Source organism: Salmo salar, chromosome 07, assembly GCF_965601325.2.
Source record: "Salmo salar chromosome 07, fSalSal1, whole genome shotgun sequence".
NCBI lineage: Eukaryota > Metazoa > Chordata > Actinopteri > Salmoniformes > Salmonidae > Salmo > Salmo salar.
In genome coordinates, this window is record NC_138297.1 from 25010866 (window position 1) to 25024762 (window position 13897).

General features: G+C 49.7%; 1 protein-coding gene across 2 annotated transcripts in view; it reads left to right on the top strand.

Moving 5' to 3' along the window:
- The window catches only part of LOC106608803 (neuroligin-2), a 235096-nt gene extending 222323 nt beyond the window's left edge, over positions 1-12773 (top strand). For both annotated transcript variants that reach the window (XM_045721728.2, XM_045721729.2), the window contains exons 6-9: positions 580-845; positions 1181-1334; positions 2322-2688; positions 11022-12773. In XM_045721728.2, the coding sequence (XP_045577684.1) occupies positions 580-845; positions 1181-1334; positions 2322-2688; positions 11022-11853 (1619 nt within the window). In that variant the 3' untranslated portion in view covers positions 11854-12773. The remainder of the gene's footprint in view (positions 1-579; positions 846-1180; positions 1335-2321; positions 2689-11021) is intronic.
- Positions 12774-13897: the final 1124 nt, after the last annotated feature.

Consider the following 13897-nt stretch of genomic DNA (forward strand, 5'->3'; position numbering starts at 1 on the left):
ACCGACGGAGAGAAATAGAAAAGAGAGAGAGAGCGAGAGAGAGAGAAATCTGTGGAAAATAGGAAGGAAAAGTTTCTTTTAGAAGCAGACTGTGTAGTCCCCCATCGATTTCCCAGTCTGGGCTGTATCATACCATTTCAAGTCTGAGATTGTTGGAGTTAGAAGCACATGACTTTCTCTCTGATTTGTTACAGTGAGTAAGATACAGGGGAAAACAAAGACAAATCTGTGGAGGGTAAAAGGAACAAACTTTCACAACCTAAGTATTCTCAATCTCTTCCCCAAGTCTGAACTTTTCAGATTGTTCAAAGTACGGTATTAACTTCTCTCTTCCCGGAAAGAAAGGAGGCAATGAGAGGATTCCACATTAGTCTATCGAGATGCACCCATGGCTGCTACTCTAGTCACCTAACATGTATAGCACGCTTTGACCAAAAAAAAGTGAATGCCCGCTCACCTTTTCCTGACGTATAGGATATTATTTTTGTCCAGCTCCTGATATTACGTTGGACGTTCATGAAAGCGCCACCTTACAGATTCAGTTGTATAACTTCTCCTTCCACTCTCTCTCTCCTCCAGGGTTGTTCCAGAGGGCCATAGCCCAGAGTGGCTCAGCCATCTCCAGCTGGTCGGTCAACTACCAGCCCCTGAAGTACACCAAGATCCTGGCCCGGAAAGTGGGCTGCAGCCACTCGGAGACGGCAGAATTGGTGGACTGCCTGAGGAAGAAGAACTTCAGGGAGCTGGTGGATCAGGACATTCAGCCGGCCCGTTACCACATCGCCTTTGGACCCGTAGTGGACGGAGACGTGGTGCCGGACGACCCTGAGATACTCATGCAGCAGGTGTGTGTGGGTGTGTGTGTGTGCGTGCGTGTGTCCGTGCGTGTATATTAGTCTCAGCTCTCTGACTGCAGAGACAGAGGTACTTTATTGGTTGTGATGAAAGCCCAAGCCGAGATTTACCAAGGGTAAAATGTAAAAAGATAATGATTATGATAAAACATTACTGTAATGGTTCAGTGTAATTGAAGACAGTTTCATATTTGAGGCTTTTTGGTGTTTAATGCTCTTTTTAAGGTGCCCAAAGTGCTTAAAATTTTATGGGGCAGCACAACTCATCTCATCCACGTCTAATGCATTTATAGACCTAACGTGTCCTTCTCATTTTCTGCCACTAGGGGGAGTTCCTGAACTATGACATCCTGATAGGAGTGAACCAGGGAGAGGGGCTCAAGTTTGTAGACGACAGTGAAGACAACGATGGGATCTCAGCTGCAGCGTTCGACTACACCATCTCTAACTTTGTGGACAATCTCTACGGCTATCCTGAGGGTAAGGGCTTCTATGTACCTATTAATGTACCGTTTTTCAGAAGGTATTGTGTAACAATATAATGAGTCAATACATGTTAGAAAACACCTTTGGCAGCGATTACAGATGTGAGTCTTCTTGGGTACGTCTCATAAGAGCTTTCCACACCTGTATCACCCAATAGTTCCCCATTATTCTTTTCAGAATTATTCAAGCTCTATTAGGTGCTGAGGATCATGGCTAGATAGCAATTTTCAAGTCTTGCCACAAATTTAAGTCAAAACTGTAACTTGGCCACTCAGGGACATTCACTGTCTTCTTGGTAAGCAACTCCAGTGTAGATTTGGCTTTGTGTTGTAGGTTGTTGTTCCGCTGAAAGGTGAATTCCTCTCCCAGTCTCTGGTGTAAAGCAGACTAAACTAGGTTTTCCTCTACAATTTTGCCTGTTCTTAGCTTCATCCCGTTTATCTTCATCCTGAAAAACTCCCCAGTCTTTGCCGATGTCAGGCATACCCATAAAAATGATGCTGCACCACCATGCTTGAAAATAAGGAGGCAGTTAGTCAGTGTTGTATTGTTGGATTTGCACCAAAGTTCAAGGATGTGTAGAATTTCTATAGTCACTGTATATAACCTGTGACTATAGGAACAGAGAGGAACAGTGTTTCCCAAAGCCAAGTTCTGTGGTTTACTGTTTGGTAAAATCTTCTATTCAAACTTCAATTCACTAACATTTGCCTTTTTCTCTGACTCCTCCCTTACTTTTCCCTCTCTTCCCTCTCTTTTCCCTCTCTTAACCCTCTCTTTCTCTCTCAATTTATCTTTCCCTTTCTCGCTTCCTTTTGCTTATTATCTACCTATATCTCTTTCTCTCTCTTCTCTCTCTTTCTCTCTCTCTTTCTCTCTCTTTCTCTCTCTTCAACTCTCACTCTATCCATGTCTAATATCTCTCTCTCGTCTCACACCTCCCCCCGCTCTTCCTCCCATCCTCCCTCTCCTCCCATCTAGGTAAGGACATCCTAAGGGAGACCATTAAGTTCATGTACACCGACTGGGCCGACCGTGACAACGGAGACATGAGGAGAAAAACCCTCCTCGCCTTATTCACGGACCACCAGTGGGTGGCGCCGGCGGTGGCCACGGCCAAACTGCACGCCGAGTTCCAGTCTCCCGTTTACTTCTACACCTTCTACCACCACTGCCAGACGGAGACGCGGCCGGAGTGGGCGGACGCGGCCCACGGGGATGAGATACCCTACGTGTTCGGGGTGCCCATGATCGGAGCCACCGACCTCTTCCCCTGCAACTTCTCTAAGAATGATGTCATGCTCAGTGCTGTAGTCATGACATATTGGACTAACTTCGCTAAGACGGGGTAGGTGGCTGATGGGTAGGTGGTAGGTGGTTAAATGGTAGGTGGGTAAGTGGGTAAATGGTTGGTAGGTAGGTAGGTAGGTAGGTAGGTAGGTAGGTAGGTAGGTAGGTAGGTAGGTAGGTAGGTAGGTAGGTAGGTAGGTAGGTGGTTGGTGGTAGGTGCGTAGGTGGTTGGTGGTTGGTGGTAGGTGGTTGGTGGTAGGTGATTGGTGGGAAAGTGGTTAGTGGGTAGGTGGGAAGGTCGTTGGTGGGTAGGTGGTTGGTGGGAAGGTGGTTGGTGGGTAGGTGGTTGGTGGGTAGATCGTTGGTGGGTAGGTGGTTGGTGGTTGGTGGGTAGGTCGTTGGTGGGTAGGTCGTTGGTGGGTAGCTGGTTGGTGGGAAGGTTGTTGGTGGGTAGGTCGTTGGTGGGAAGGTGGTTGGTGGGTAGGTCGTTGGTGGGTAGGTCGTTGGTGGGTAGGTCGTTGGTGGGGAGCTGGTTGGTGGGAAGGTTGTTGGTGGGTAGGTCGTTGGTGGGTAGGTCGTTGGTGGGTAGGTCGTTGGTGGGAAGGTCGTTGGTGGGAAGGTGGTTGGTGGGTAGGTCGTTGGTGGGTAGGTCGTTGGTGGGAAGGTGGTTGGTGGGTAGGTGGTTGGTGGGAAGGTGGTTGGTGGGTAGGTGGTTGGTGGTAGGTGGGTAGGTCGTTGGTGGGTAGATCGTTGGTGGATAGATCGTTGGTGGGTAGCTGGTTGGTGGGAAAGTGGGTAGGTGGTAGATGGTTGGTGGGAAGGTGGTTTGTGGGATGGTGGTTTGTGGGACGGTGGTTGGTAGGTGGTTGGTGGGAAAGTGGTTGGTGGGAAAGTGGTTGGTGGGAAGGTGGTTGGTGTGACGGTGGTTGGTGGTTGGTGGTAGGTGGTAGGTGATTGGTGGGAAGGTGGTTAGTGGGTAGGTGGGAAGGTCGTTGGTGGGTAGGTGGTTGGTGGGAAGGTGGTTGGTGGGTAGGTGGTTGGTGGGAAGGTGGTTGGTGGGTAGGTCGTTGGTGGGTAGATCGTTGGTGGGTTGGTGGTTGGTGGGTAGGTCGTTGGTGGGTAGGTCGTTGGTGGGTAGGTCGTTGGTGGGTAGATCGTTGGTGGGTAGCTGGTTGGTGGGAAGGTGGTTGGTGGGTAGGTCGTTGGTGGGAAGGTCGTTGGTGGGTAGGTCATTGGTGGGTAGGTCGTTGGTGGGAAGGTGGTTGGTGGGTAGGTGGTTGGTGGGTAGGTGGTTGGTGGGAAGGTCGTTGGTGGGTAGATCGTTGGTGGGTAGATCGTTGGTGGGTAGGTGGTTGGTGGGTAGGTGGTTGGTGGGTAGATCGTTGGTGGGTAGGTGGTTGGTGGGTAGGTCGTTGGTGGGTAGATCATTGGTGGGTAGGTGGTTGGTGGTTGGTGGGTAGGTCGTTGGTGGGTAGATCATTGGTGGGTTGGTGGTTGGTGGGTAGGTCGTTGGTGGGTAGGTCATTGGTGGGTAGGTGGTTGGTGGTGGGTAGGTCGTTGGTGGGTAGGTCGTTGGTGGGTAGGTCGTTGGTGGGTAGATCGTTGGTGGGTAGCTGGTTGGTGGGAAGGTGGTTGGTGGGTAGGTGGTTGGTGGGAAGGTGGTTGGTGGGTAGGTCGTTGGTGGGAAGGTGATTGGTGGGTTGGTGGTTGGTGGGAAGGTGGTTGGTGGGTAGGTCGTTGGTGGGAAGGTGATTGGTGGGTAGGTCGTTGGTGGGAAGGTGATTGGTGGGTAGGTCGTTGGTGGGTAGGTCGTTGGTGGGTAGATCGTTGGTGGGTAGGTGGTGGGTGGGTAGGTGGTTGGTGGGAAGGTGGTTGGTGGTTGGTGGGTTGGTCGTTGGTGGGTAGATCGTTGGTGGGTAGGTGGTTGGTGGGAAGGTGGTTGGTGGTTGGTGGGTAGATCGTTGGTGGGTAGGTGGTTGGAGGGTAGGTGGTTGGTGGGTAGGTCGTTGGTGGGTAGATCGTTGGTGGGTAGGTCGTTGGTGGGAAGGTGGTTGGTGGGTAGGTGGTTGGTGGGTAGGTGGTTGGTGGTTGGTGGGTAGGTCGTTGGTGGGTAGATCGTTGGTGGGTAGGTCGTTGGTGGGTAGGTCATTGGTGGGTAGATTGTTGGTGGGTAGCTGGTTGGTGGGAAAGTGGTTTGTGGGACGGTGGTTGGTTGGTAGGTGGTTGGTGGGAAAGTGGTTGGTGGGAAGGTGGTTGGTGTGACGGTGGTTGGTGGGACAGTGATTGGTGGGACAGTGGTTGGTGGGAAAGTGGGTAGGTGGTAGATGGTTGGTGGGAAGGTGGTTTGTGGGACGGTGGTTTGTGGGACGGTGGTTGGTTGGTAGGTGGTTGGTGGGAAAGTGGTTGGTGGGAAGGTGGTTGGTGTGACGGTGGTTGGTGGTAGGTGGTAGGTGGTTGGTGGTAGGTGGGTAAGTGGTAGGTGATTGGTGGGAAGGTGGTTAGTGGGTAGGTGGGAAAGTCGTTGGTGGGTAGGTGGTTGGTGGGTAGGTGGTTGGTGGGTAGATTGTTGGTGGGTAGGTGGTTGGTGGGTAGGTCGTTGGTGGGTAGGTCATTGGTGGGTAGATCGTTGGTGGGTAGATCGTTGGTGGGTAGCTGGTTGGTGGGAAAGTGGTTTGTGGGACGGTGGTTGGTTGGTAGGTGGTTGGTGGGAAAGTGGTTGGTGGGAAAGTGGTTGGTGGGAAGGTGGTTGGTGTGACGGTGGTTGGTGTGACGGTGGTTGGTGGGACAGTGGTTGGTGGGACAGTGGGTAGGTGGTAGATGGTTGGTGGGAAGGTGGTTTGTGGGACGGTGGTTTGTGGGACGGTGGTTGGTTGGTAGGTGGTTGGTGGGAAAGTGGTTGGTGGGAAGGTGGTTGGTGTGACGGTGGTTGGTGGTAGGTGGTAGGTGGTTGATGGTAGGTGGGTAAGTGGTAGGTGATTGTTAGGAAGGTGGTTAGTGGGTAGGTGGGAAGGTCGTTGGTGGGTAGGTGGTTGGTGGGTAGGTGGTTGGTGGGTTGGTGGGAAGGTGGTTGGTGGGTAGATCGTTGGTGGGTAGGTGGTTGGTGGTTGGTGGGTAGGTCGTTGGTGGGTAGGTCGTTGGTGGGTAGGTCGTTGGTGGGTAGGTGGTTGGTGAGTAGGTGGTTGGTGGGAAGGTCGTTGGTGGGTAGGTCGTTGGTGGGTAGGTCGTTGGTGGGTAGGTCGTTGGTGGGTAGGTCATTGGTGGGTAGGTCATTGGTGGGAAGGTGTTTGGTGGGTAGGTGGTTGGTGGGAAGGTGGTTGGTGGGTAGGTCGTTGGTGGGTAGATCGTTGGTGGGTAGGTGGTTGGTGGGTAGGTGGGTAGGTCGTTGGTGGGTAGATCGTTGGTGGGTAGATCGTTGGTGAGTTGCTGGTTGGTGGGAAAGTGGGTAGGTGGTAGATGGTTGGTGGGAAGGTTGTTTGTGGGACGGTGGTTGGTTGGTAGGTGGTTGGTGGGAAAGTGGTTGGTGGGAAGGTGGTTGGTGTGACGGTGGTTGGTGGGACAGTGGTTGGTGGGACAGTGGTTGGTGGGAAGGTGGTTTGTGGGACGGTGGTTGGTGGGACAGTGGTTGGTGGGAAAGTGGGTAGGTAGTAGGTGGTTGGTGGGACGGTGGATAGGTGGTAGGTGGATAGGTGGTTGGTTGGTGGGAAGGTGGGTAGGTGGTTGGTTGGAAAGTGGTTTGTGGGACGGTGGTTGGTGGGTAGATGGTTGGTGGGACAGTGGTTGGTGGGACAGTGGTAGGTGGATAGGTGGTTGGTGGGAAGGTGGGTAGGTAGTTGGTTGGTAAGTGGTTTGTGGGACGGTGGGAAGGTGGGTAGATGGTAGGTGGTTGGTGGGTAGGCGGTTGGTGGGAAGGTGGTTGGTGGGTCAGTGGTTAGTGGGAAGTTGGTTGGTGGGTAGGTAGTTGGTTGGTAGGTGGTTTGTGGGACGGTGGTAGGTGGGTGTTGGGTAGGTTGGTGGGAAGGTGGTAGGTGGTAGGTGGTTGGTTGGTGGGGAGGTGGTTGGTGGGAGAGTGGTAGGTGGTTGGTGGGTAGGTGGGTAGGTGGTTGGTTGGTTTGGTGGTATGTGGTTGCTGGGTTTGTGGTTGTTGGATAGGTGGTTGGTGGGAATGTGGTTGGTGGGAAGGTGGGTAGGTGGAAGGTCGTTGGTTGGTAGGTGGTTGGTGATAGGTGGTTGGTTGGTAGATGGTTGTTTGGTGGTTGGTGGTAGGTAGGTAGGTAGGTAGGTGGTTGGTGGGTGGGTGATAGGTGGGTGATAGGTGGGTGATAGGGGGTAGGTAGTAGAAGATAGAGGGTGAGAATGGTGTTTTGTTTGTTCTCCCTCCTCTTGAGGACTATTTAATTTAGGGCTCTATTCAACCCTTAGTGCTGAAGATCCACTTTATAGCGCGATTGGCAATTAGTGGCACTGTTCCCGCGGTTGCGGTAGCTACATTCAGGGTAAACACTGCATATGTCGGTTCAATTGGAAATTACCGTACCATTTTTATGCAGATCTTCCGTGATACAGTACTTTGTCTATCCAGACCCCCATGTTTATGATTTGCAGCCCTAACAAGAGTATCATACTGTATGTAAAAAGCTAAATTAAATTTCTTCAGATTTTGAATGTATAAATTGTTTTAATGTTGGTTTGTATCAAATTCATCAGGTTGTTTAACAGTGAAGTATACACTGAGTATACCAAGCATTAAGAGCACCCCCCTGAGTATACCAAGCATTAAGAGCACCCCCTGAGTATACCAAGCATTAAGAGCACCCCCTGAGTATACCAAGCATTAAGAGCACCCCCCTGAGTATACCAAGCATTAAGAGCACCCCCCTGAGTATACCAAGCATTAAGAGCACCCCCCTGAGTATACCAAGCATTAAGAGCACCCCCCTGAGTATACCAAGCATTAAGAGCACCCCCCTGAGTATACCAAGCATTAAGAGCACCCCCCTGAGTATACCAAAGCATTAAGAGCACCCCCCTGAGTATACCAAGCATTAAGAGCACCCCCCTGAGTATACCAAGCATTAAGAGCACCCCCCTGAGTATACCAAGCATTAAGAGCACCCCCCTGAGTATACCAAGCATTAAGAGCACCCCCTTGAGTGTACCAAACATTAAGAGCACCCCCCTGAGTGTACCAAGCATTAAGAGCACCCCCCTGAGTGTACCAAGCATTAAGAGCACCCCCCTGAGTGTACCAAGCATTAAGAGCACCCCCCTGAGTGTACCAAGCATTAAGAGCACCCCCCTGAGTGTACCAAGCATTAAGAGCACCCCCCTGAGTGTACCAAGCATTAAGAGCACCCCCCTGAGTATACCAAGCATTAAGAGCACCCCCCTGAGTATACCAAGCATTAAGAGCACCCCCCTGAGTGTACCAAGCATTAAGAGCACCCCCCTGAGTATACAAAACATTAAGAGCACCCCCCTGAGTATACCAAGCATTAAGAGCACCCCCCTGAGTGTACAAAACATTAAGAGCACCCCCCTGAGTGTACCAAGCATTAAGAGCACCCCCCTGAGTATACAAAACATTAAGAGCACCCCCCTGAGTGTACCAAGCATTAAGAGCACCCCCCTGAGTGTACCAAACATTAAGAGCACCCCCCTGAGTATACAAAACATTAAGAGCACCCCCCTGAGTGTACCAAACATTAAGAGCACCCCCCTGAGTGTACCAAGCATTAAGAGCACCCCCCTGAGTATACAAAACATTAAGAGCACCCCCCTGAGTGTACCAAGCATTAAGAGCACCCCCCTGAGTGTACCAAACATTAAGAGCACCCCCCTGAGTATACCAAGCATTAAGAGCACCCCCCTGAGTATACAAAACATTAAGAGCACCCCCCTGAGTATACCAAGCATTAAGAGCACCCCCCTGAGTATACAAAACATTAAGAGCACCCCCCTGAGTATACCAAGCATTAAGAGCACCCCCCTGAGTATACAAAACATTAAGAGCATCCCCCTGAGTATACCAAGCATTAAGAGCACCCCCCTGAGTATACAAAACATTAAGAGCACCCCCCTGAGTGTACCAAGCATTAAGAGCACCCCCCTGAGTGTACCAAACATTAAGAGCACCCCCCTGAGTATACCAAGCATTAAGAGCACCCCCCTGAGTGTACCAAACATTAAGAGCACCCCCCTGAGTGTACAAAACATTAAGAGCACCCCCCTGAGTGTACCAAGCATTAAGAGCACCCCCCTGAGTGTACCAAACATTAAGAGCACCCCCCTGAGTATACCAAGCATTAAGAGCACCCCCCTGAGTGTACCAAACATTAAGAGCACCCCCCTGAGTGTACAAAACATTAAGAGCACCCCCCTGAGTGTACCAAACATTAAGAGCACCTCCCTGAGTATACCAAACATTAAGAGCACCCCCCTGAGTATACCAAACATTAAGAGCACCCCCCTGAGTGTACCAAGCATTAAGAGCACCCCCCTGAGTATACCAAACATTAAGAGCACCCCCTGAGTGTACCAAGCATTAAGAGCACCCCCCTGAGTGTACCAAACATTAAGAGCACCCCCCTGAGTGTACCAAACATTAAGAGCACCCCCCTGAGTATACCAAACATTAAGAGCACCCCTGAGTGTACCAAACATTAAGAGCACCCCCCTGAGTATACCAAGCATTAAGAGCACCCCCCTAAGTGTACCAAACATTAAGAGCACCCCCCTGAGTGTACAAAACATTAAGAGCACCCCCCTGAGTATACCAAACATTAAGAGCACCTCCCTGAGTGTACAAAACATTAAGAGCACCCCCCTGAGTGTACAAAACATTAAGAGCACCCCCTTGAGTGTACAAAACATTAAGAGCACCCCCCTGAGTATACCAAACATTAAGAGCACCTCCCTGAGTATACCAAACATTAAGAGCACCCCCCTGAGTGTACCAAACATTAAGAGCACCCCCCTGAGTGTACCAAACATTAAGAGCACCCCCTGAGTGTACCAAGCATTAAGAGCACCCCCTGAGTGTACCAAGCATTAAGAGCACCCCCCTGAGTATACCAAACATTAAGAGCACCCCCTGAGTGTACCAAACATTAAGAGCACCCCCCTGAGTATACCAAGCATTAAGAGCACCCCCCTAAGTGTACCAAACATTAAGAGCACCCCCCTGAGTATACCAAACATTAAGAGCACCTCCCTGAGTGTACCAAACATTAAGAGCACCTCCCTGAGTGTACAAAACATTAAGAGCACCCCCCTGAGTGTACAAAACATTAAGAGCACCCCCCTGAGTGTACAAAACATTAAGAGCACCCCCCTGAGTGTACAAAACATTAAGAGCACCCCCCTGAGTGTACAAAACATTAAGAGCACCCCCCTGAGTGTACAAAACATTAAGAGCACCCCCCTGAGTGTACAAAACATTAAGAGCACCCCCCTGAGTATACCAAGCATTAAGAGCACCCCCCTGAGTGTACAAAACATTAAGAGCACCCCCCTGAGTGTACAAAACATTAAGAGCACCCCCCTGAGTGTACCAAACATTAAGAGCACCCCCCTGAGTATACCAAACATTAAGAGCACCCCCCTGAGTGTACCAAACATTAAGAGCACCCCCTGAGTGTACAAAACATTAAGAGCACCCCCCTGAGTATACCAAACATTAAGAGCACCCCCTGAGTGTACAAAACATTAAGAGCACCCCCCTGAGTATACCAAACATTAAGAGCACCCCCTGAGTGTACAAAACATTAAGAGCACCCCCCTAAGTGTACAAAACATTAAGAGCACCCCCCTAAGTGTACAAAACATTAAGAGCACCCCCCTGAGTGTACAAAACATTAAGAGCACCCCCCTGAGTGTACAAAACATTAAGAGCACCCCCCTGAGTGTACAAAACATTAAGAGCACCCCCCTGAGTGTACAAAATATTAAGAGCACCCCCTGAGTGTACCAAACATTAAGAGCACCCCCCTGAGTGTACCAAACATTAAGAGCACCCCCCTGAGTATACCAAGCATTAAGAGCACCCCCTGAGTATACCAAGCATTAAGAGCACCCCCCTGAGTATACCAAACATTAAGAGCACCCCCCTGAGTGTACCAAACATTAAGAGCACCCCCTGAGTGTACAAAACATTAAGAGCATCCCCCTGAGTATACCAAACATTAAGAGCACCCCCCTGAGTGTACCAAACATTAAGAGCACCCCCCTAAGTGTACAAAACATTAAGAGCACCCCCCTGAGTGTACCAAACATTAAGAGCACCCCCCTGAGTGTACCAAACATTAAGAGCATCCCCCCCCCTCAGAACAGCCTCAAGGTGTCAGGGCGTTGATTGAAATCACCTGAGTGAGATTCATCCTCTTTCTCCTCCAGGGACCCCAATCTGCCAGTGCCTCAGGACACCAAGTTCATCCACACCAAGCCCAACCGTTTCGAGGAGGTCATCTGGACCAAGTTCAACTCCAAGGACAAGCAGTACCTTCACATCGGCCTGAAGCCCCGCGTCAGGGACAACTACCGAGCCAACAAGGTGGCCTTCTGGCTGGAGCTGGTCCCTCATTTACACTCCCTCCATGAAGTCCTGAACCCCACCACCACCAGGCTACCTCCAGGCAGCACTCGCCCCCCCGGGGGCCCCTGGAAGCCCAAAACCCGCACCACGGGCCACCCCTACCCCACCTTCCCTGACCCCGTGGAGCCCTACGGATCAGAGCGGCCCAGACTGGACCTCTTCCCCGGTGACACTCGGGATTATTCCACAGAGCTGTCGGTGACCGTGGCAGTGGGGGCGTCGCTGCTCTTCCTCAACATCCTGGCATTTGCCGCGCTCTACTACAAGCGGGACAAGCGTCAGGAGATGCGGCGCCACCGGCTGTCTCCGCAGCGCCACGGTGGGCCTGCCAACGACCTGGCACACAGCCAGGAGGAAGAGATCATGTCCCTGCAGATGAAGCACTCGGAGCACGACCCGCACCACGACATGGAGCCCCTCCGGCCCCACGACATCCTGCGGCCCTCCTGTCCGCCCGACTACACCCTGGCCCTGCGGAGGGCCCCAGACGACGTGCCCCTCATGACCCCCAACACCATCACCATGATCCCCAGCACCATCACCGGCATGCAGCCCCTCCACCCCTTCAACACCTACCCCAGCACCGGCCACAACAACACCCTGCCCCATCCCCACTCCACCACACGCGTATAGTAGAGCTACAGCTCCCCCTGGGGGACCGGAGGACCAACTACACACTCTGGTTTACCTCCATTGGATCGCTATGGATATCTCTCTCTCTCTCTCTCTTACTCTCTGTTTCTCCAACCGTCAGCCTGCTGCCCTGATGCTGTGTCCTTCCTACAGCGCAACCTTGCTGGGGTTAGGTGGAAGTGCAGCTGAACTGCAGGGGCAGCAGGTGTTATTGAGGGTGTTGAGATATTTTGAGAGGGTCTCGTATTCTCTGATCCTGACAGCCCCCAAACCTGCCCACAGGATGATCCTCTGCCTCTTACTGTGCATTTCATTTTGTCGTTTTTTTCATCCCACGTTTTCTCGGTTTCTGTGCTGTAATAGGGTTGGGGACAGAGGAGGCTGGTGGGAGGAGCTATAGGAGGACGGGGTCATTGTACTGGCTGGAATGGAATGAATGGAACAGAGTCAAATATGTGGTTTCCATATGCTTGATGTGTTTGACACCGTTCCATTTATTCCATTCCAGCCTTTACAATGAGCCCGTCCTCCTATAGCTCCTCCCACCAGCCTCCACTGATTTGGGATAGTTTTTTGGAGTGTGAGGTAAAGCGTTTGGTTCCCTTTCCTTCTGATATATTGGAAAACCTCTATCTCTCTACTCATCTCATCTGCTTACTTGAGTCTCTTCTCTTTTCTACATTCCTCTCTTTCCCTCCTCTGTAGTTCTAAAACAACCTTTTTTATACGAGGCGTACAGTACATACAGTAAGTATATATCATGAAAATATTGGTATTCTGATATCGTCTTTCTACCAGCATTCTTGGTGCCAAGTACTGTGTTGTTTTCCCATAGGAGGGGAACTGAGATAGAATCAAGAGTGTTGAGCTGTATCAAGATAGCCTACTTACTGTGTGTTCATGAAAAGTGCCAAACTGGCCTATCTTGTGCTTTTTTCGTTATCTTTTTTTCAACGTTTGTTTGTTTGATTGATTGTTGCTTTCGGTTCTTATTTTTTGTGGAAAGATTTTTAAATATATAGATATATAGACATATATATATATATATATATATATATATATATATATATATATATATATATATAGTTATATATATATATATATAGTTATATATATATATAGTTATATATATATATACATATATATACATATAGTTATATATAAATATATATATACATATAGTTATATATAAATATAGTTATATATAAATGTGTACAAAGAACAAAATATCGAAATGGTTTTCTCAGTGGGGATCTATGCATGAATTCTTTTTAAAAACGATGATGGGGAAAGGACACTGGATAGTCAATATTCACACACACATCTCCTGTTTTAAACTATTTCTATCTCAATTTCATATGCTTTTTCTTCATATTTTCTTTTCTGCAAGGAAAAAAAATCTGGAGGCACGTTACTAAACCACTGCAGCGGTGCTTCTTTCATTTTGAATCTTATCCTTTACAACAACGAAAAACCTGACTGGACCAATGAATAATACACATGAATAAATACAATTATTATACACATTGATTATACAACACATTGCTTATGTTGATCATCTCCCACCCTTATTGCTTACTGTCTACTATTGCACTACAGACTACATGCTACCCCAAGCAAATCAACTACCCCATTAAATCAATTCAATCTTTATTTATACAACACATTTCATAAAAGTGAGTGCAATCCAATGTACTTTACATTAAGAACACTAAACAGAAAAAAACAACACTACATTTCAATCACATAAAGACCCCTTTCTCTGTCTCACATCCTCCTCCTGCTCTGCTATCATCCAGCCAGGGCCCCTGAGGGCCCCTCTTATGTAATGTGAGTTATTGGTGCCACTGTAGCAGCTCTGTATTTTTCTCGTAATAACCAGGCCATCCACTGAGCCTTGGGCCCCTGTCTCTCTGTGACTCATTATGGCAGGCGTAGAAGCCATAGACTGCCACTGAAATGGCATCCTATTCCCTAATAGTGCACTACTGTGGCCAGTCAGGCCAAAAGTAGTGCACTATGTAGGGAATAGGATGCCATTTTG